The 22,375-nt window shown below is 42.8% G+C and overlaps 1 protein-coding gene across 1 annotated transcript; it reads left to right on the top strand.

Annotated features, from left to right (window-relative positions):
- Positions 1-8,736: 8,736 nt before the first annotated feature.
- Positions 8,737-22,043, top strand: bmi1a (bmi1 polycomb ring finger oncogene 1a). Its single transcript, XM_061713551.1, is given in 18 exon segments — positions 8,737-8,923; positions 9,732-9,843; positions 10,711-10,806; positions 10,808-10,894; positions 11,326-11,386; positions 11,465-11,521; positions 11,604-11,657; positions 12,278-12,333; positions 13,941-14,110; positions 17,165-17,299; positions 17,384-17,480; positions 17,890-17,945; positions 18,397-18,444; positions 18,554-18,662; positions 19,232-19,268; positions 19,628-19,726; positions 19,886-19,966; positions 21,014-22,043. Coding segments are annotated over 18 exon segments (1,872 nt in total). The 5' UTR covers positions 8,737-8,760; the 3' UTR covers positions 21,368-22,043.
- Positions 22,044-22,375: the final 332 nt, after the last annotated feature.

Here is a 22,375-nt window from a genome sequence, read left to right as displayed (position 1 = left end):
AGTGAATGGATGTGTGCGCTTTATGCACCTTTGGGTGTCTTTCTCTATCTCTCCTCCTCCGACACACACATTGACACACATCCCCGGCTCCTCTCTCGCCCTATAATGGGCTCTGAGTCAGGTGGAGATTGACACTTTTCTTTCTGCTGCGCTCCTTTTGTGTCCGACATTGTATTCATTCCACACAAACCAACGGTGGCCTCTCGGAGAGCACATTTCTGCACACATCAGCTACATTTTGCATTGCCAAACAATGAATGCACGATTACCATCTTCAATTAAGCGCGCATTTGTGATGAAAAAAAAAAAAAACTAAAAGAAGAGAAACAAAATAGTAAATACTTCCTACTTTGAGTATAGCCACTGTGCTGGAATATGGACGTGCACTGTTGCTTTAACACTAATTTGCAGCGCAGATGCTCAATATGTCTCTGCTGTGGATTTACACAGCGTACATGGATCTTTTCTGGAGTTATGCTGTAATTTCAATAATTACATTTCCTCATGTCTTCCACTTGTCAACCTGAAAGAGACGGAGAAGCTGGTCTTGATATAATGTCCTTCTTTTGAAGGTGCTTGCATGAAAGTTGATCCTCAGATAAGACCCCCTGTGTGAGGAAACTGAAAAGCCTCAGGGCCGTCCTTTGCACTGCCTGATTATAGAGCGCCTGCCTGTGTTTGTCTGGTGGACCGACTGCTCGGCCCTGTTTGCTATCATGCATAGGAACACCGATAATTAACACAAAACTCTGACATAATTTGTTTAGTCTGCACAATATTACAATATTGTTGGAGGTTATAGAAACTCCACAATGAGCTGTTTCATAATTTATAATGTTCAAACGTCTTGACATAATCAGAAGCAAAACTATCCCCCGGGGACTCTGCAACAGCTTAAATAAGAAATGTAAATAGTATGTATGTCAGTGCTAGTCTTCTGCTAAACATTATCCATGGAAATATTGGTTCCAGGCATCTTCTTTCTTCTTTTTTAACCATGTATTTTCTATACGAGTCTATGCAGACTGGAAGGATGTTTAGCTAGCGTGATGAATAAGGTTGAGTTTGACTTTTGAGTCACTGTGAGGACAGTTTGAAACGTTATTATTTTTCAGTCCTTTATTCAAAGTTGTTGCTTGTTTCTTTGCCCAACACAGGCCTTCTCATGTTCACTGCAATCCTCTTACACTCAGCTGCTATCATCAGCTTTGGCTTTACATGCCAGTGTTTCCCAGGAACTGCAGCCTAACCGGTGCTGGATAAACTCCTGTGTAACCCCTTCAAGTCCTTTCATTTCTGTTGGACCCAACTCAAATAGCAGTATATTCCTCAAAGCAGCAATTTTACGACTACTATTTTATTACAATAAGAAGCAGCTGGGTAAGAAACTGTTCTCATCTTCATTGTAAGCTTCAGCGAGCACCTACACACACACACCAACCTGTGGGAGGTGATGAGTTTAGGGAGACCCAACAGGATCTACCCAGACTATAACCTTTCTAACCACAAAGTTCAATTACTCACTTAGCTCTCTTTGATCCAGACTTTTCCATCTGATTGATGTTTTATCATATTGGCAGACTAAATTAGTCTTTCAACGAGTTGAGCTTTGGATAAACTGTTCAAGGTAACACACATTTGGGATCTGGCAGATCCTGATTTCATGGAAAAAAAATGACAAACAAGAAACAACGGTGTTGAAAAACCAACAGGATTTATGACGCTGTAAAAACAGATGCCAGCATGAAAGGGTTTTGTTTTGGGGCTTTGCGTGTTCGTATTGCATGACACACTAAAAAAGGAAACTCTTGACACAAGTTTAAGCGGAACATTTCGGAGTCCGCGTGTAAAGTGATCCCCGCAGCCAGTCGACACGCAACATGGCGGGTCTGCCCGTCAGAAACTTGGCTGAAAATTAAAATATAAACATAAACGGGTTTGGTTCGTGTTACAAAGAAGTAATCCCCGGCTGGGTGAGGATTTGAGGTCTAAACCGGACTTCTCGGTCTGCTCGCCCGAGAGCCGAGCGCAGGAAGCGGCAGCTCCGGCCAGCGGGCCGCCGCGGCAGCTGCAGCCGACCGGAGGCTGCTTTTCACCGGCGGGAGGGAGGCGGAACAGCCGCCCCTGCCGGGGCTGCGCGCTCTTTGGAGCAGCGCGCATCATCATCATTTACTGGGAAGCACCACGAATAACAATCATTTTTTTCAAATATGTTGTTACAAAATACAATTCACCACGCATCTTACAGAACCTATTAGATAAAACCTAGTTCGATTATTAATTTAGAATATCAATTTCTGGTCAGTTCAATTTCACAAAGCGGTTAAAGTGCTTGTCAGCCCAAATTGATGATGATGGTGATAATAATAATAATAATAATAATAATAATAATAATAATAATAATAATAATAATAATAATAATAATAATTATTATTATTATTATTATTATTATTATTATTATTATTATTATTATTATTATTATTATTATTATTATTATTATTATATAGATAGATCTGTGACACTATTTCTGTAACTTTTTAAAATGTAATTATAAACCTAGCTTGTTTCATTTGAATGTATTTGCCTATTAAAAGAGTTTTTTTTCCTCATATACCCTCATTGAAAATTTCAGCTGCACTAGTGAGCGGCAAGTTAAGACTCTGATCCCTGGTATTATTGAGGATATTTGCATTTAATATTCCTTCACGCAACACCACCCGTTTGTCTGCCATGTTGGTACTGTGACAGACAGGTTAAGGACCATAAATGCAATCACACTGAGCCCCGGAAGCTGTTTTTGTCTCTCTCTCTCTCTCTCTCTCTCTCTCTCTCTCTCTCTCTCACACACACACACACACACACACACACACACACACACACACACACACACACACACACACACACACACACACACACACACACACACACACGCAGAGCTCCAGAGAGGCAGCCCATCATATTCTCGTGTATATAGATGTAGCTGCTGCAGCCCCAGTCGGAGCAGCACCGCTGAGCTCTAATCGCCGGTGCATCTGTCACGTTTAGGGCTCCTGGCTCCGCGGGTCGGGCCTGGACCCCACAACACCACCGGTCCTGTCGGGGGAGTGGGTGATGGTGCGAACTGTGGGTGCAGAGGGTTTGAATGCGCGCTCTGATGGAGGCGAACGTGAGGCATTCAAATTTCCATATATAACCCCCACCCCAGCACACGCACACACACACACACACACACACACACACACACACACACACACACACACACACACACACACACACACACACACACACACACACACACACACACACACACACACACACACACACACACTGCTCACACCCCCAAGCCAACAGCACACACACAGTCTGCCCCTCTTTCTCCCTCCCTTCTTTGTTCCTCTGATGCCCCCCCCCCCCCCCCCACCACCAGGGCAGGGGAATCAAACCCACCACTGCCACCCAGCGGCCGCGGAGGCGCGCGCCACCCTGCGCGCGTGCCCGTTTTTTGGCCGGACCCCTGACTTTGCATTGAAGGTTTTGGCTTAAGCCTGAATTATGGTTCTGCGTTACATCGACGCAGAGCTTACGGCGAGGGTACGGCGTCGACGCGCACCGTAGCTCTGCGTTGGTGTGACGCGGAACCATAAATCAGCCTTCAACACCCCGCATGCCTGCTGAGGTGTCCTTGGGCAAGACACTGACCCGGTTCCGACCCCGGCGCAGATTAGAGGGCTGCCGGGGAGCGGGGAGGCGATCATATCATCCCCGAACTGCGCCGTCCTCCTCATGTCTTTTCATCACCCCTATCTGACGGATTACACATCAAGATGATTCAATGAAGGGGTGGGGATATACGTCGGGCGTGCAGGGCAATAATTGAATTAGCTCTATACGTAACCCAGTTAATGAGGTACTTAGGAGGGAGACGTTAATTACAGTTTCTATATGCTGCGGCTTATTTCTGCAGGGCATCTTTCCGTCTCAGCTCCAATAAGTGAGACTAATCAATCATATCTTTGCACGCTTAATTGAACCAAGCTGCTGTTGCATTTGTATATGTAAGTATTTGCTGTTGATAACTCCGTCTCTTGTGATGATGAGTGATGCTTTATACAAAAGAAGTCCGAGCATCCACATGAAGATATGAGGGGAGAGGTTATTTTTTCCAACAGGGGGCAGAGTCACTCTACTCCCATCTCAGTCCCCCGCTCCTTTCCGTCTCACGTCTCCGCCGTAGGATCTGTTGTTTTACCCTGCAAACGATTTTCACCTCAGACCCAGCTGCCTTCAGAAATTATCTGCAAACAGAAGCATACAAATCGGAGCCCCGCAGCTTGTGCTGTTTGTTTGTTTAACCAACCAACTCCTGAACCAGATCAGAGGCGACTGCTGGCAGTTTTTTACAGCCTTTACTCTGGTAAAGTGCCGCAGAAAGCTTGCTGGACCTTCACAAAGCTGACAAGGAGCAATAGCAGTTGTTTTCTTCTCCTTGAAGCCATTTACAATTGTGAAAGAGTTTATAAATTAGTTTAAAGTTTTATATTACCGGTGAGATATGATGCACAGTGGAGTTCGTTATTGTTTTTCTCCTGCAGGGGCCTCATTGACACACCGGGGTCCTGACCCCGGAGCCCACTGCCTGGGAGTTGTGGTTTCATGCTTTTCCATGCTTAATTAAGTTTTTATTAAAAGAGAAGCTGGCTGATTTGATCTGGCTAATAAATAACGGAATAAAACAGGAGTGGAAATTGTTTAGGCTGGTAAATATGTTTCCATTCAGTTTTTATAACTGATCTGGTATTTGATTTTTTTTAAAATTTTCTCTGTGTGTCAATCTTGCTGAATTAACATGTTTATAATATTATGAATAAATATATATAAACTTGTAACATTATTTTTCACCAGAAGATAAAAACTGTTACACCCACAAAGAGGATGTTAAATTTACAACAGTAAATATTAACTCATCAAACATAACGAGGACATTATTTTTGTTTTGTTTTGTTTTTAGTATGTGTTTCTCTTTAAAGTCCCTGATGACCACTGGGATGATTAAAGTTAAACCAAAGAATAAGTGTCTCTGACAAATTGAAACATTTAAAACAACTAAAAGCAAAAAAAGAAAAAAAATTGTCTTATTATCTCTCCTTCACTCAGATTTATGAGGAAAAGGTTGGGTTGCTGTCTATATCCTGTCTTTCATTTTCTATACATTGATTAACGTTTATGTTGAGCTGCATAGGAAGTGCATCTCAAAAATAAAGACTAAGCATGTCATCAATTTAGACACAAAGAAGCACTGCTTTTATTTAGAAAAAAAGAATCAAGGCACAGTGACTATTTAGCTTGGAGTGAACTATTTCAGAAAAATGTCTAAGAAAGAACAATTATGGGGGGAAATTGCTTTACATTACAAAAAACATTCAACTCTATTAGATACACTTCTAAAGTGACTTGATAGTGACTCACAAAGACTGAAACTGGACTCCAGAGGTTAGTTCATTTGGGTGGTTTCGTGCACACACATTCAAGGTTTAAAAGAAAGGGATTTTCTTTTTTAAAGTCTCTGTTTAGGCTCTCAGAGAATTGTAGACTGGACAGTGCAATCTATAATGAAGACATATAAAAACAGTAATTACATGCAAGCTGTTGAAAATTTAAAACATCGGGGTCATCCTCTAGAGGATGACCTCGATGTTTTAACTTCTGCAGCTGCAGAAACCCCAACATTTTGGGACACAGCGATCCACCCTTCCCGTCTGGTTTACAGGGGCCATTGGGGAGATTTTTCTGTGACAGCGTTGTGGGAGAAGGCAGAACTGGGCCACAAACCCATCAGAGAGCTCAGAAACAGGCCTGACTGCCATCTGATTGTTATGAGCCTCAGAACCGTCCATGTCCAGCTATTTTTAAACAGGGCGTGCACGTGGAAATGAAATCAGTTGGCCTTTCCAAGTTAAAAAAAAAGAGCTGTAAATTTTAACTTTGGAACAAATCAATGTACAACATGGATGCAACAAAGAAACATATGGACAGGAAAAGAGTGTTTAGGCTGTCAAAAATATTTTCTCTTGCTTCTTCTAAGGTCATGTTACTGTAACTTCTTCTTAAAGGGGATGTTTTCAGACCATTGTATTATCTAAAGACAGTTATTTCATGCAAACATTAAACAACAAAATTACTCATCCATACTACCTTATAATCAACCATAAACTACCCACAACTACAGACAAATCTGACTGTTTTTGTCTTCTATGGGGCTGTGGCTGTAAATACTTGGCCTACAAACCTCCTCAGTAGAGGTACGAAATAATCTTTTTTTTTCACTTTAGGTCAACAGCATGATGCAGTTTTGTTTCCAACACATGAAGCAACACTGATATATTATTTATTTTATTTCATAATTTCTCTAAGAGTTGAGAGATGAGCTGGCACTCTGCAGGATCTCTCTCTCTCTCTCTCCCTTTTTTTGTAATTTCCAGAGCACGGGTCAGCAGCCTGGCTTCACTAAAGCTAGGAGTCTTTTTCATGTAAAGTCTCTCAGACTCTTTAATTATCCAATACATGTACAGTACATAGCCTAACAATAAAGATATCATTGGCAAATGAATAAGTAAACTACATCAGACGGTGACGTGGAGAGTTACTCTAGTCTGCATGAAAATGGAAACTGATTTTTTTTTTTTAACTGAAGTAGAAAGTTTTACTTTATCTGTATTGGGTCTGGATCCCTGTCGATACATGTATTTTTAATATGAGAGAAATCACTGCATGTGAGGATAACCTCCTTCATGGATCTGCGTCATGCGTGCGGAGAGTTTGGTGCATGACGCAGATCTGTAACCATAAAGAAATAAATGTACAGATAGTAGGGGACGTGAAGGGGTCTACGCCTTGCACCAGCAGACATATGTTGGAAGGGGCGGAAAAATGCAGCACAACAGTAAGGAGAGAGTGATGGCTGATCTATTTCACAACCCGGAGCCGAAACGGACTTTGGACGAAGCGCGGAGTCAGAGGTCACTCCGATATCTGCAGCGTGTGTGGTCGCTGAAGGAGGCTGAACTCCTCAATCCCTGATAACCAGGCACAAGATTATCTCACCACAGCGGAAACGGTGGAGTCTGAAGCTGGATGCGTTGCCATTCATAATTATGCATTTATCTTTAAACAGACAGCATAACTGCAGCAGCCTGCAGGTTTCCTCAGGGAGTTGAATCCACATTTGATGCTCGCGGTCATAAAGGCGCACAAAAACGGCACCGAGGCTCATAAAGCTGGAGGACAGCGATGGGAATGCTGACTGCTATTGCATTGTGAATAAAAGTGAAGAACAGCTGCTGAAACATTTGTCTGTTCCAGGTATTTTTCTTGACAGAAAAGTGCGCGCATATACCGTCACCACGTGACCTCAACGATAGCGGTTTTAATTGATCAGCATCTGCATACATAAACAGCTGGTAACCTATTGCAGCCTGTTTATTAAAAAAAAAAGATTTCTTTTTTTGTGATGTTGGTCTCTGCTGCTGTCATGGAGTTACAACTCTTGTATGGGCTCATTATGTTTGTTGTTTTTTTTGGCTGCATAATGGAAATGTAAAAAGTGGAGTACTTACTGTTTACCTCATGACTGCCTTAAGACTCTGGCGGGAAAGTCCCCGCAACGAAAAATAACGGCAGATGACGTGATGAACAATGAGCTGAACATGTTGACTGTTGAGGTTTCAGCGGCTCCTGAGGTGTTAGTCTGACAGCTGCAGAGAAGTCTTCAGAAAAATGACATTTTCTTTTTACATTCTTTCCTTCATCAAGTCCACAATGCATGGGGATTAAATACATATCATGTTTTGCTCATTTCAGGAATACAGGGGAAGTCTGCAGAATAGCCTACGACTGTTTTCCATCAACTCTAAACAAGTTGAAGAAAAGCAAGTGTTAATCCCAGCAGAACTCCACCTGAGCTGGTCTTTCTCTACTAAACCCACATGCACAGATGTGATCAAAATTAAAGATGCATTGCATCTTTGCAGCACGACAAGCCTCGCAGATATTTAAAACACTTTCGTCTTAGATGTTATTCCTAAACTGCCATGAGAGGGGAAATGACAGTTCGGTGACAGGATTGCATTGTTTTTAAACCATCTGATTAAACAAAAAGACACGGTGGTTGAATTACTGCAGCAAAGCACGCTCACATCAACACAAAAGATAGGACACAGAAACTGTTCAGCAGCACGTAGATCAATGCACTGTTGCAAGGACTTCTTTTTCATAATATCTGTGTGGAGATTTATTTGGCTTGTTATCTTTATTGAACTTGCTGAAAAAGTACATGCATTTACGTTTGAGATGTGACTGACAGCTTGCCCATAAACCAAAGGTTCAAACTCGTGACATGGAGTTATGCGTGATTAAATGTGAACGACACAGTTACATCTATTTTTGAATAAATGTTGCGGTGTTAAAACCTCAATTCATTGACCCCTTTTTAAGTCGGCTTATAAAACTACACGTTTTGGTGTGTGTTTCTCTGCAGCCTGTATGCACTGAGCCAAAAGCGGCTGAGAAGTTTATTAATCACACATCGGGGGAAAAAACCTTCCACCTTGGACCACATCCGTGGTTTTCTCGGTATTCCCTGGGATCCCCGGTGATTTATAGCTTCTCCCTCCCTCCCTCCTCGAGTGTGCGTGCAGCAGCTTTTCCTTTGCTCAGCCCACTGCTGCTCCACGCGCTGCATCAGCTGATCCGTCACGTGGCTCCATGTCGTGGGTCACCGTTTGCAAAATGGAGTTGTCTGAGTGCGTGCAGAAAGGGCTGCAGAGCCTGGCAGAGCCGTCCTCCGTGGAGCAGGGCAGCTTCCCGGTGCTGGTGGACGCGTGTTTCCGCAGCGTGCTCTCCTCCCACGGAGACCCGGCGGTGCTCGGTGAGCTGCTGCACCTCCTCTTTCTCCTCTCCCCTCTCTCCTCCTCTCTGCAGACGCTTTTGTTTCCCCCGCTGCTTCCGGGTTCCCTTCTTGTGGACGTGTAACACGGCTGCCGCGATGTTTGCGATATTTCCACAGCGATCGTGAACCGAATTAAAGGTGTTTAAGCCTGAATTATGGTTCTGCGTTAAAGCGACAGACTCGCACCCGCCGCGTTAGAGGCGTCGTTTCTCCCGCTGCTCGCTTTGCATTCAGCGGGGTTGCACAATCTCACGTCAAACTGCTATTATATTCTACTTAGCACATCAGAAAGACTATGTTATACGGTTTAAATCGCTGTTAATGAGTCTGATCATGCATACAGATCCGACCGCTGCCTTTCATCGCCCCTTTTGCAGAATTGGCACCAGCCAACGCCGTGTGTTGCTGATGACCGGGGTTGGATTGGAAAACAAACACGCAGCATTTATAGTAGGTTTCCTGCTCCGTCACAACTGCTTCAGTTGTCTGCACAAAACATGCATCGTCCAACTTCAGCAGAATCCCGGCTCATTTTAGTGTCAGAAGTATTAAGAAAGCGAAGTGTTCACCAGCCCAACAAGACAAAAGACCCCCGGCTGATGCGACCGAGGGGCCCCATTCACATGCAAATCATCATTGATTTCCATTCTGTGCGTCAATCCCAGAACACAAGTATGGATCGCAAACGCACGGATCATTTAGGGGCTGTTTACAGCGCTGTGTTGAGTGTGCTGTATAACTGCAGGGCGCCGTCCTCCCTCATGTCCTCACGCGTTTGTGATTCCAGATCAGCCGGAGCTGCAGCACATCGACAGGATCCTGCTGAAGCAGATCCACGCTGCGGCCACCACCTTCATACTGGAGGCTGTCAAACAAAACGCAGACAAATCCACGATAAGGTGGGTGACATCAGACGGGAGGCTGCTGGGATCTTCTCCAGGCGATTGTGGCGAATTTCTAATGGAAACAGTCTGCAAATAAAATTGTCCGAAATCAGCAATTGGACTCATGTTGAGACACTGACAGTCCACAGAAACCATGACAGTCCTCGGTTAAATATGCGAAAATGCTTTTTGTCTCTGGGGGATGCAAGAATCTACAAAAGAGCAAAACTCGTGTGCAGAAACAATTCAGCAAAGCAAAGTGATCCTCGGGAGGCTGCTGCGTGGTTATTGGAACAAGCTGCGGTTCCGTTGTGCTGCATGTGTGGCCGGCCTGTCCCAGATGTTTTACTGTACCGGTGCTCTGCTGTTCCGCAGCATGCTTGCTGTCAGATTTGGAGTTTAAGTTGTGGAGAAACTTTTAGAATGTTAGTGTGATGAACAGCAAATAAATGGAAAGAGGTTTGAGGTATATGTTTCTTATATTATGGAGGAGTGGTGGCTTTTTTCCCCTCAAGCATCTGCTATGTTTTCAGAATTTTAATCTCAATTTAGCTTTTTTTTTGTGATTTTTTTTTTTTATTGATGAAGAGAAGATGTTACTGTCATCACAAACATGCAGTATGTTCAGAAGAATATTATTCAAGCATGTTGGTTTGCATCCAGCCATCAACATGCAACTTAAAATGATGGGGATTTTGAGAGAATGGTTTTCTTCTTTTGAAAGTGATGCTTTTCTTTTGTTGTCTTAATTTTGAAACTGCCTCTGAAGTGATTGCAAATCACTTGACATCAGTGTCAAGCTTGTGAATTTCCTTGGTAATCTTATCTTTTTAAGACTGTGGAAAGAAAATGAAACCCTCAACTTTTTTTTCTTGTTTGTAGTTCAAGCCTTGAAGAGCTCGCATTCAGTGCTGAAAGAACAGAAATATTCTATAACTCATATCAGGTACAACTCAATCTGTCATATTTTTTTAACAATCTTTCAAGGATTAGGAAAAAAGTTGGGAACTAATGTTTGTTTTGTTTTACAGAGACATAAAAAAGAACTGGAGCATCTTTTAGCAAGGTAACGGTGAAACACATGTTCAGAGAAAGAAATTGAATAAGAAAACTTTTTTTAGGTTGATATGATTTTTATTCTCAGATCTTGTCTTCAAGACAAAAGTGGAATAAGAAGTGGGTTATATTTTTGGTACTGAAGCATTAGCATTGCAGAAGTATCATCTGATTTATTTTGGTCTCAGAGATTTTTCCATGAGAAATAAGGAAGGAAAAAAGTAATCTATCTAAATGGGAGCAAAGGGGGCAAGTTGCTTCATCTCAGCAAACTATGACTTTTCTAAATCAGTTAGTTTCTTTTTTAGTCATTTGCAAAGTTTTATGATACACTCAGCTTTGTGTCACCCGAAACTGAGAGTTTATTCATTACAAAAAAACATACTTTCAAGTTTTATAAAAGAAGCACCAACAACAAGGTCTTTTCTCTTTCTTCTCTAGCATAGGAAGACGTCCAGCTCAGATTAATGACGTTTCCTGGCGTCTACAATACCACATGAAGGTATCTCTGCAACAAAATCTGTGTTTGGGTTGCAAAGTTTTTTATTGTATGAATCTTACCTTTTCATTTCTCCATCAGAATGGACAGCTTGATAAAGTCAACGAGCCTTTCTACATGATATCACTGAACACTGAGGTGACTGCACTGCTTTCCCAATTTTCTTTGAAAATGTGCTGTTTTTAGAGCCCAAAATTAGAAATGTGTCTTTGTTTGTCAGAATCAGGGATCCCCTGAAGACGTCAACTTTACCTGCACGATGGAGCAGCTGCAGGTAAAACTACTCTGGCTGATTGCGACATTGATTGTTGCACCGGAATAAAATAAATTATTAAAAAAAAGTTTTGTTAAGCCGATGACTTCAGATCTGAAAACGTCACATTCCGAAGAAAAAGTCTGTTTTAAATTGGATCCCTACGTGCAAAAAAGTGTGTTTTCATTACTACATCCCATTTCTGCATTTTGGATTAGACTTGGCTGCAGAAAAGCTTAAATATACACTATGGGGAACCTGGACGCCCTGATGTGGTGTTGACACTGACGCATTAAGGTGATTTTACTGAAAAGTGTTCACGTGCGATGATAAACATCACTTGTGACTCTTTAAATGTAGGTCAGCGTGTCAGCGGATGGAGTCAAGTGTAGGTTGACCTGCATTTAAATAAGTTAGATCTGGTTAAAGATCCAGTCCGATGGATGTGGAAAATAAGTGTTCAGTTTTGGTTGTTAGCTTCGGTTTAATGGTCAGAACCGCTGAACTGGTTGCCTTTAATTGTAATAGGGTGGGGGTGAGGGAGAGGGGGAATCCCACATGACATTTTTGCTTATTCCTGACAGTTTTCCCCCCGCTTTTTAAATTCCTACTGAGAATGTCCATGGCTTGCTTCCTTTCAGGATATGGTGGGAAAGTTGAAAGACGCTGCAAAGAGTGTGGAGAAAGCCAGTCAGATGTGATCCTGCTGTGCATCTCCCTCGACAACTTCAAGCGCAAAAGCTCATCTATTTTTTTTGTAATTTTTTTTACTTCTTCTAATGAGTTCTTTTTTATGCATGGAAGAAAAAAAATCTTTAACTTGTGAAAAATAAAATATTCTGTTCTACCACGAGTTTCACAATTTACTGCATTTACGCGCAAAAATGTGATCTGTATTTGTGAAAAATGCCATTTTTGGTTGAAAAGTAACCTCATGAATGTGGTTATTTTGTGTCTGAGAGTTTGTAGAAGAGACTGCTTATTTATATTTGTTTAATCACGGTAGCTCCAACATTGGCAACAACAGCATCAGCCCAATCTCTAAATTAAAAGACTATGAACCAGGAGCCAAGATTTTCTGGATTAAATTGCTTGATATTTTGGTCTCTTTCCTCGACAAAGGCTAAACTCTCTGCGTGCACTTCAGCTCAAACTTCACAGCTCTTCAGCTGGAGCTGCACGGCGGCTCAGATTCCACAAACACCCGAGATGCCTGCACTCTCCACGGAAGAAAGACCCCGATTCATCAACTCAATGTTGTGGCACTTTCTTTTTTTTTTTTTCCTTTTTGCATATGTCAGAACCAGAACACCCCCTGACAAAGGTTTGACACTGGAGCCATTTGTCACGTGGGGGTATCTTACCCAAGTGCGTGCGGGTCCCAAAAAACCGACGATCCCGCAGAGCCCGATGAGGCAGCTGCCTGCAGCCTTCGCACTGAGGACTTTAAGGCTTTTCACCACAAACACGACCGTCCGTGAGACTGTGCTGCTGTTATTTTTAACATTACAGAGACGGAGAGACACCATTAGCATTCCTGGTAGGGTATAAGTCCTTATAGTGGCAGCTGCAGCGCCTCGGCCAGGCGTGCCATAACGCACGTAACCCGTGAGCTTGGTGTTTTGCAAAGTGTTTTCAACTGCGTGAACGTGGATTCGGTTATTTTACATCATGCGTCACAAACTGATCAAGAATGCACCGACAGTAATTTCCAGGCGCCCTTAAGCAACCCCCTGGTGTCAGTACAGCTTGAAGTAAGCACAAACTGCGCATTAGGTCCGATTGTTTATCCGTCAAAAACCCTGCTAAAGTGAACGCTTTTTTTGTTTTTTTGCGTTTTCTTGTAATTTTGCGTGTTATGTGGTACATTTGGTCCGACGCCACGGCTACACCGACAGTAATTCCTAGGCACCCTTAAGCAACCAGACCACGTGACCAAAGCGGGGCGGTCGAACTACAAGCCATTTTGGGGACGGTGTCAGTTTCCACGGAGCAGACGCACACTGCTGCATATCACTGGGGGCAAAGCGGGTATTTTGGAGGCAAAGTTATCCGTGCCGAAGTGGAAAGCCCTCCTCTGCGGAGCTGCGGGAGCGGGATCTGCGGGGCGCGCGGCTCGGACGCGCGGACGGCAACGGCGAGGCGCGGAAACGCGGAGTTTCGTGGACGCACATCTGAAAATGCGCTCCGGTCCGCCGTGCGCTCTCCGCCGCTGACAGCGTCTGCAGCTTCAAGATGGCGGCTCGGCTCCTATTCATTTGCTGCTGATCGCCTCCCAACTTTCATTGTCTATTTCGCCTCCAGACCCGTCGATCCCCAGCCGAGCCTCCAGGTACGTCTCGCTCGATGCCGTCCCTGCCCGCCGGGGGGGAGACGGCCAGCCCGGGGCTGGGATGAGGGTTTTGTGCGCTGCGATCCAGCGGTGGATGTGGAGCTTGGAGCGGCGGCTGCAGCGATCACCGACGTGGACCTCCGTGTGTGTGTCTGCGCACCACTTTTTTTTTTTTTCTTTCTGCAAAAACGCATTCCCCGCTCGGCTATAAACGCGTGTGAGGGGCTTGTTTTGGTCGCCACCGTGTCGCACGGCGTCCAGCAACCCGTCCGTGTAAGTTGATCTCGGTTTAGGTGGGAATTGCGTCGTTTGGATTTATGTAAAGTTGGAGAGCCGAGGCGAGCGAGGCTGGATTGGCGGAGATGTGGAGAGCAGCAAGTGCTCCAAACGGTCCTCCCGGGCTCGGATCTGCACACAGCGTCCTCATTTTATAGAGTTGGGTTCATTAAAGTGTCAGGAACCGAGTTCCGTGTCCAGTTGTGGGCAACACGGATGAATAATAGATTTATTAACTTAACTTGGACGGCTCCCGCGACCGTGTCGTGGAGGCGAGTCATTTACTCTGCGCATAGGCGAAATGTTTCATGGTGGCTGCTTGGTAAATATTAGATAATTGAAAATCAGCCTGTATGTGCATTAATGATTTGATGGGAGACTATCTTAAATTTCAAGGATGGTTCTTTATTTTTTGATAAATTAAAACAAAGACAGAGTGAGTGACACGTCTGCTACAATGGGTTTTTTATGTTGTCAGCAGTCTGGGTTATTTCACTGAAATTCAAACAAGCTGTTGGACTGTTTGTTTTGACGTTAAATCTCATTATGGATGTGAACATTTTCCCTGTTACACTGGCATCCGGTGTGTTTCAGGAACTGCTCACATATGACAGACGGGCAAGGGTTGAGGCTTGTCCCTCTTGAGAGCTAAAAAGACCTTCTAACCAGGGACGCTGTTGGGAACCCTGTGTGTGGTTAATGGGTTTAAATTAGGACATTTTCATTGCTTGACTTTGCACTTTGACAGCCTTTACGTGTGCTTATGTGATAATGTAGACTGTAACAGACTGGCAATAATGTGTAGGCTACAACAAGTCTGCGTTGTGTTGTCTTGAGTGAAGCAGTTTGACAGATGTTGGAAACGTCTTTTTTGTGTGTGTTTTTTTTGTTTTAATGATTGGACAGACAGTTTTATATATTATTTTGTTATAACATTTTCCCAGCGTCAAATCAAATGGGCTTATTTCCCGCTGTCTGATCCAGATGTAAACGGAACCGTTGCTGGTTCTGGTTTCATTTGGAAACAAATAAGAAGAGCACGACTTCTGATCACTCCAAGAACCAAGGGGGACCTTTTATCGGTTCTGCTGGTTTATAGGGGGCATTTAAGATTTCAGGGCTGGCCATAATTAAATGTTGTCATCAAGACCGCTCTAAAATTAAACCAGTGTGTAAAAATATTAAGAGGACACCTTATAACACGAAACACCATGCTTATTTGATCGTAGGTTGGAGTGTCAATTGGAGAGATTCATTCATGGATATTAACCTATTTTTATTTTAAGTGTCAGGGGTCTGAGAGTTTTAAGTGAGCTCCCACATGACGGAGAGGGAGAGCAGTTGTCCAAACACTAGTTAATCGATTAATTTCGCAACAGGCTCCCTTCATAAGTAGACTTAACCAAGAGCGAGGCGAGCCTCGGAGCAGAGCCGCCGCCGGCGGGGCGTGTTCGGGGCTCGGTGGCCGGGGAGGTCGGCTTGACCCTCAGCCAGCCGGGACCTGGGCCGGGACCTGGGCACGGTGCCGACCCAGGCTCTGGGAGCTAACCTGAGGGGTCAGCACGGACCAGGAGGCGGTCAAACACAGTCACGGAAGGAGCCACTGTTTTATTATAAGCAGTATAATTAGGCTGTATGTGACGCGACAGCTGCGGGCGCCCGGATATTGTTTTCATAACCCAACTACCAATATTATGCGTTGGAGTAAGTACAGTTAGGATGTTGTTTTCTAAGCTTAAATGTTATTTAACCTTGTGGCACATTCATTATTGGGGGAAATATGACTGACATCGAAAGACTTTCCCCATTATTGGACATTGGTGGTTAATCTCAGTAGGCTATAGTCAAACACCCGAGGCTCAAGAGGCTGGTGTTTTTTGTGCCTGTGATTATAATTATTATTTTTATTTTATTTTGTAGAGGGTAGATGAATGTCTTGGGGTAAACAGTGTTGCTGGTTCCAGTGTGCGGTTCAACCATGTTGCTGCTGCAGCCGCGGCTGTTCCCGCTGCAGCGGGAGAACACACGGCTATAAAGCCCGGTTAAACACGCACTTCCCTCTGCGGTAACACACGTCCACGGAGCTCGGGTCCGCCTCACGCACGCTCTCCCCGAGCCCGCATTAGCAGGAAACCCCGCAGCCTTTTGAACCGACGAGGGTTTTCTTTTTCCTCCACAAAATGGCAGCCGTGCCGCGGGCAGCCCGGCGGAGCAGCGGCTCTCCGCGGCTCGGAGCCCGGCTCCCGGAGCTCGACTCCCGGGCTCCTGCTCTCTCTCTCCCCGCCGCGGAGCCGCGGCTCCGGTCCGACCTTTTGTCTACAGGCAGAGCGCGTTGCCATAGAAACGGCCAGGTCCCCCCCCCCCCCCCCCCAGCCAGTGTGGCACACCTGACGCCATGAATGGATGCTTGTGTCGTCAGTCCGACCCCCTCTTCACCCGCTCTCACAACCAAACACATGTTAATGGTTGAAGGTTTTAATTCCGCCAGGTTGGGTTTTATTTCACGGGTCACGTGGTCGAGTTTAAGCCAGTTTTAAAGCGTTCTTCGACCAATCTTGAAAAAAAAACTGTTTTCTTTTATTACATTTGCAACTGTGTCTGTCGCTTTGAAATTATCCATATTTAAATATTTAAGATCAAACCAAGGATGCGACAAACGTGCCTCGTCTATCCCCGCGCACGTGATTGATTTATGGCATTTCACTGCTGCCCATCGATCTGCCACCCAACTAATCCGTCGGTTATTTTTAGATTAACATACGCGATTATGTTGCTTTAACACAGTCAAGCAAACAGCAGCTTTGTCCAAATGGTCCTCATAGAGCTCCTGTCAACATCAGCCAATCTTTCGCATCCTTCTGTCTTCTTTTTCTTTTTTCCCAACTTATTTTTCTCCGTCTTCTTTCATTTTCCAACGCAGGATTGTTGTTCAGCTCTCTCAACATGCATAGGACGACCAGGATAAAGATCACAGAGCTCAACCCTCACCTCATCTGCGTCCTGTGTGGAGGCTACTTCATAGATGCAACCACCATCATTGAATGCCTTCATTCATGTGAGCAGCTCTCAGGAGTCTCCTTATGTCACAAAGTCCTGTTCAGATATTTGGTGTATTTATTTTACATTTGTTTCCTTTCAGTTTGCAAAATGTGCATTGTGCGCTATCTGGAAACTAGCAAATACTGTCCCATCTGTGATGTACAAGTTCACAAAACCAAGCCACTGCTTAACATCAGGTGAGATTTGGACTTTTTTTGTCTGGATCTGAGTCATCTATCCAGAAACTTTCTGGCTTCTTCCATTTTCTGTACTGATTTGAATGTAGATTTAATTTTGGGACAGTGTTGAGTGAGACTCGTTTACCATTTGTGATGCAATGTATCTCCATTTTTCCATTTATTCTCCTCTTCTTTTCTATTCTAAAATAATTAATTTGTATATTTTCATGTCTGTCCTGTGGGCTTCTTTCTTTTTTTTTAGTTTAATTTTTTTTTTAACAGGCATCATTTAAGCTTTTCAAGACTATGTTTTATAATATGAAGAATTACTATTCCTCATTCAAAATCTGTAGTTTTTTTCTCTGGTTTATGTGAGCATGTTGATGCATCACAGTGAGTTAACAGAAGTTTTTAATCTTCTCTGCAGGTCTGACAAAACTTTACAGGACATTGTGTACAAACTGGTCCCGGGCCTCTTCAAAAGTAAGAGCGTTGTCATGTTTACAGCTTTTGCAGATGTGCATTTTCTTCTGATTACTTGTTTCTGTTAAACATGATCTGCTGAGGTGACATTTGTGCACTTGTGGTAAGCTGAGCAGTTATCTCGTGTGAATGTCATGATGTGGTTGACTGGTTTCTCCTTAAGTGCTGTAAGTTAATTAAAACCCTTTCAAAATAAGTCCTGAGATGTTCATTGCAAAGGTTGTTGAAATCATACAAAAATGCAGCATTATTCAATTGAGTTAGACAAAAAATAACCCTCAAAAAAACTAAAATCTCTACATCCAGTATTCTGATGCTTGACCCATTTCTCAGACCCCAGATTTATTTCTTTAATGATAAGAAAGCACTTCTAACTGTTTTTCTCTCTGTAAGTGTGTGATTGTGAGAAATGAAAGTGAACTGACTTGATTGTGTCTCTGAATGTCCCCAGATGAAATGAAGAGGAGGAGAGACTTCTATGCGGAGCATCCTGTGGATGGTGAGTCAGAGAGTGTGTAGCAAATCGCGTCTCCCTTTCAACAACTGCAGTTTCTGTTGACTCACCGGGACGTTTGTGGCTTTTTCTCCCCATTTTTATTTTGCTAAAGCTTCCAACGGATCACATGAGGACCGTGGCGAGGTAGCAGACGAGGACAAGAGAATAATAACAGATGATGAAATCATCAGCCTCTCTATTGAGTTCTTTGATCAGAGCAGGTGAGCGTGTTGGATGCATCATTGAGTTGCTTCTTTAAAAAACCTGGAACTGGTTGAATAAACTACCATTTTAATGTAAACTCATGGTGTAGTGGTTATGCGCTCTAAAAGCTTGTGCTTCTCCTATAAATATTTACAGTGTCTGAAATTATGCTGTATTTAAAAAAACAATCAAATCCAGCACTGAAATGTTTATGGAATCAGCAAACACGATCTATTTAGGTAACACTTCTCCCCTCTCAATGTAAAGCGGGAAGGAAAAAAACATTTAATTTTTTTCTGGTATTAATTTATGACTATACGATATATATCCTCTCCATGTCTGATGTAAAATTTGTTTTAGGTCAGATGCACTATTTTTTTTAAAGTTTATGAAATAATTAAGAAAAAGTGTGTGCGCACTGAGTTTATGCGTAAGGGAGTCTAATTTTATCAATGATTGCAAAAAACCAACCTTTAGCTTTCTTGGTAACGATTGAATATTTTACTCATGATTTAAAAAATGTAAATAAATCCAGATTGGTGGATTAGAGGGTTGCTAATACATTTTTATTGTTTACAATGTGCAGACTGGGAGGTGGAGCCGAAGACAAGCAGTCAAAAGAGGTATTACACAGTGATTTAGGCTGAGTCTCTGTCCTGCATGTGTCATTCATTCATTCATTAATTTATTCATTCCTTCAAACATATTAACATACTCATTTTATTGCAAACCTTCTACATTCATCCATAGAAATTAAAACTGATGACACATGGCCAAGCAGTGTTATGTTTTTGTTTTGTGTTTTTTTTTTTTTAAATTCCCAGTGGTAAACGATCACAAGCAAATATTCTTCTCCTTTTTTTTAAGGTCACATCTAGTCTGTGTTCTCTGCAAAAATGTACATTAAAAAAAATGAAATTATAGATGTCCTTTGATACAAATGTATAATTAACATTTTTAAATTTTGTAATTCCATGTGCAGTTGGCTAACAAAAGGTACCTGCAGTGTCCAGCAGCAATGACAGTCATGCATCTGAGAAAGTTTCTGCGCAGTAAAATGGACATCCCAAACGCATACCAGGTATTTTTTTTTCACGTACTAAAATATAATTTTGACACTCTATATATATATAATTTATTATATATAAACTGCAATGATATGACATTTAAATAAATTCATATTTTTGCACCTAAAAGGAGTTTGTTAATAAAAACAAACTTTTTTTTCTTTTCTGCACAGGTTGAAGTCATGTATGAAGATGAGCCTCTTAAAGATTACTACACGTTAATGGATATAGCATACATCTACACTTGGAGAAGGGTAAGATGTCTTTGTCATCACAATAATCCACGAGATTTTTAATATACATATAACATGAATTGCTACATATTTCCATGTTGTCAAATTCAGATAAAATGAATGCGTTACATTTTTTTTTTTCTAATCGTAAAATACAGCTTTTGGTAGCTTGAATTTACAGTGTGATGTAGAATATTGCAATATTTTAGGAATTACACTGAAGACCTTGTTTTTATTAATTTATGTGCATCAGAGAGTCAAGTAGACTGTTGTTAAATATGGTTGGATACATTGTGGGCCTTTTTTTAAAGAAAAAACAACAACAAACAAACATTTCTAAGCTTGTGGACCTAGAGAGAGACCAAATCCTGTTTCCTGTTATTTTGAAGGTTTCCTTTCCTTTATCTTTTTCATCACATATCTTTTTAGGTAATTTACTCTGAAGGAATAATACTTTCTGAAATTTTGTATTTGTATTTGTATTTTATTTTTAAAGGAAAAGAACCAGGGACAGTACATATTAATAACATTTTCATGTAAATATGCTAGATTATAGCCAGTGGCTAATTTGCATCTTTAGTCCCTGGGGCAGGTTGATGTAAAAGAAGGTTCCAGACACACATACATTACATACAGTCCAAGAAATGATGACACACAGCAGTAAAATACACTAATAAATACACAATATAAGAAAACACAATAAAATACACTAAGATATAAGATCAAACATACAATAAAATACACTAAGATGTAATATGAGTGCAGACTTGATTCTCTTTAAGCCATTTAACTGTTAAGTGATGATGCCTAACAACATTATTAGTGAAATACTACTGAAATTAGGTGAAATACTTTTTATAGGATGATGTAGTTGTTGTATTTGAAGCTGACTGTATTGATTTTACAGTGGGGCTAAATGCCCCACTGTAAATCACTGACATCTGGCTGTTAAGCCAGACAGGGTTTTCTTTTCTTTTAAATTATTATGAAATAACTGAACCAAAGCTGCACTTCACGTGATGAAGTGTGAGTTGTGGTTGTTGCTGATGCTGATCCGTGTTCCTGCAGAACGGCCCGCTACCTCTCAAGTACCGGGTCCGGCCCAGCTGTAAGAAGATGAAGGTGAACCAGCAGGAGGGTCCGAGCAGCACCAGCAGGTCTGGGCCGGAGAGCGACTCTGCCAGCGACAAGGCCGGCAGCCCGGCCGGGGCTCCCTCCACGTCGTCGTCGCTGCCGAGCCCGGGCACGCCGTCCCCGCAGCCGCCGCCGCAGACGCACGGCCCCGCGGCCGTCAACGGCGTGGCCGTGGCCGTGGGCCTGGCCGTGGGCGCGCCGCAGACCCCCAGCCGGCCCTTCAGCCACTTCAGCGGCGGCAAGCCGCGGAAAGTCTCCGTGAACGGCTCCACGACCTCGTCCGGATGACGGACGACGCGGGGCTCCGGAGCCGACCAGCCAGCCTCCCGCAGCTGATGCTGTTGCCATGCCAACGTAGTTCCACTGTGTAGACCATCTCTCTCTCTCCATCTCTATCTATCTCCATCTCTCTCTCTGTCCCCGTCTCTCTCCATCTCTCTCTATCTTTTTCTATCTTTCTCTATCTCTCTCTATCTTTCTCTCCATTCGTTGTTCTGAAAATGATGGCATTGTTTGTAAGTTTAAAGTAGTGGAATCAGAGACATTTGAGAACGAACGGAACCGGATCGATGGCTGGGAATTTTAATCCGAAAAAGTGACGTTGAGGGAGAGGGGAAAAAAAAGAAAAGAAAGCTGAAAAGAAGGACATTAATGTATCCCCTTTTTACAAGCTACATCTTTATTTTACAGAAGTGACTGAAAGTGACTTTTGTGGTTTTTTGTTTTGTTTTTTATGTCTTTCAAATTAAACGTATTTCTCATTGTTACTCCATGTGTGTTGGGATATGTTTAAGATCATTTGAAAACATGCATGCTCATTGTGACACACTTCAGTCGTAGATGAGGACCGGCTCTGGAGGCCCGTCCTGTCCTGGAAGCTGTCCGGGCCTCGGAGGTTCGTTCCAGCGCCGCTAACCTGGAGGGGAAAGCCTCAGAGGAAGTTAAACAACCTCTTTTTTTTTTTACTGAAAAACACACAAGAACTTCCTAGCTGCAGTGAAGCCTGGTCATTCATCCTCCACGTCGTTAACGCGTCTAGTAGCCGCTGTAAATAGAGACAAAATGCATATTTAATCAGCGATGATGTTATTCTTTTATGCTCCCTTTGTTTCAAGGGGATGACTCCAGCTTCATTTCATGCTCAAGATGTTTTGATGTTCTTGGTTTCCGTATTTGTATCGCTGGATTGTATGGACAACTTATCGTATTGTTACTGTTGCACAGTATAAAACATCTAAATAAAACATTTTACACTTACGAAGACATTCACTTCCCTTTTTTTACGGATATTTTGCT

Source organism: Cololabis saira, chromosome 22, assembly GCF_033807715.1.
Source record: "Cololabis saira isolate AMF1-May2022 chromosome 22, fColSai1.1, whole genome shotgun sequence".
Taxonomy (NCBI): domain Eukaryota; kingdom Metazoa; phylum Chordata; class Actinopteri; order Beloniformes; family Belonidae; genus Cololabis; species Cololabis saira.
This window is presented reverse-complemented; position numbering and strand designations above follow the sequence as displayed.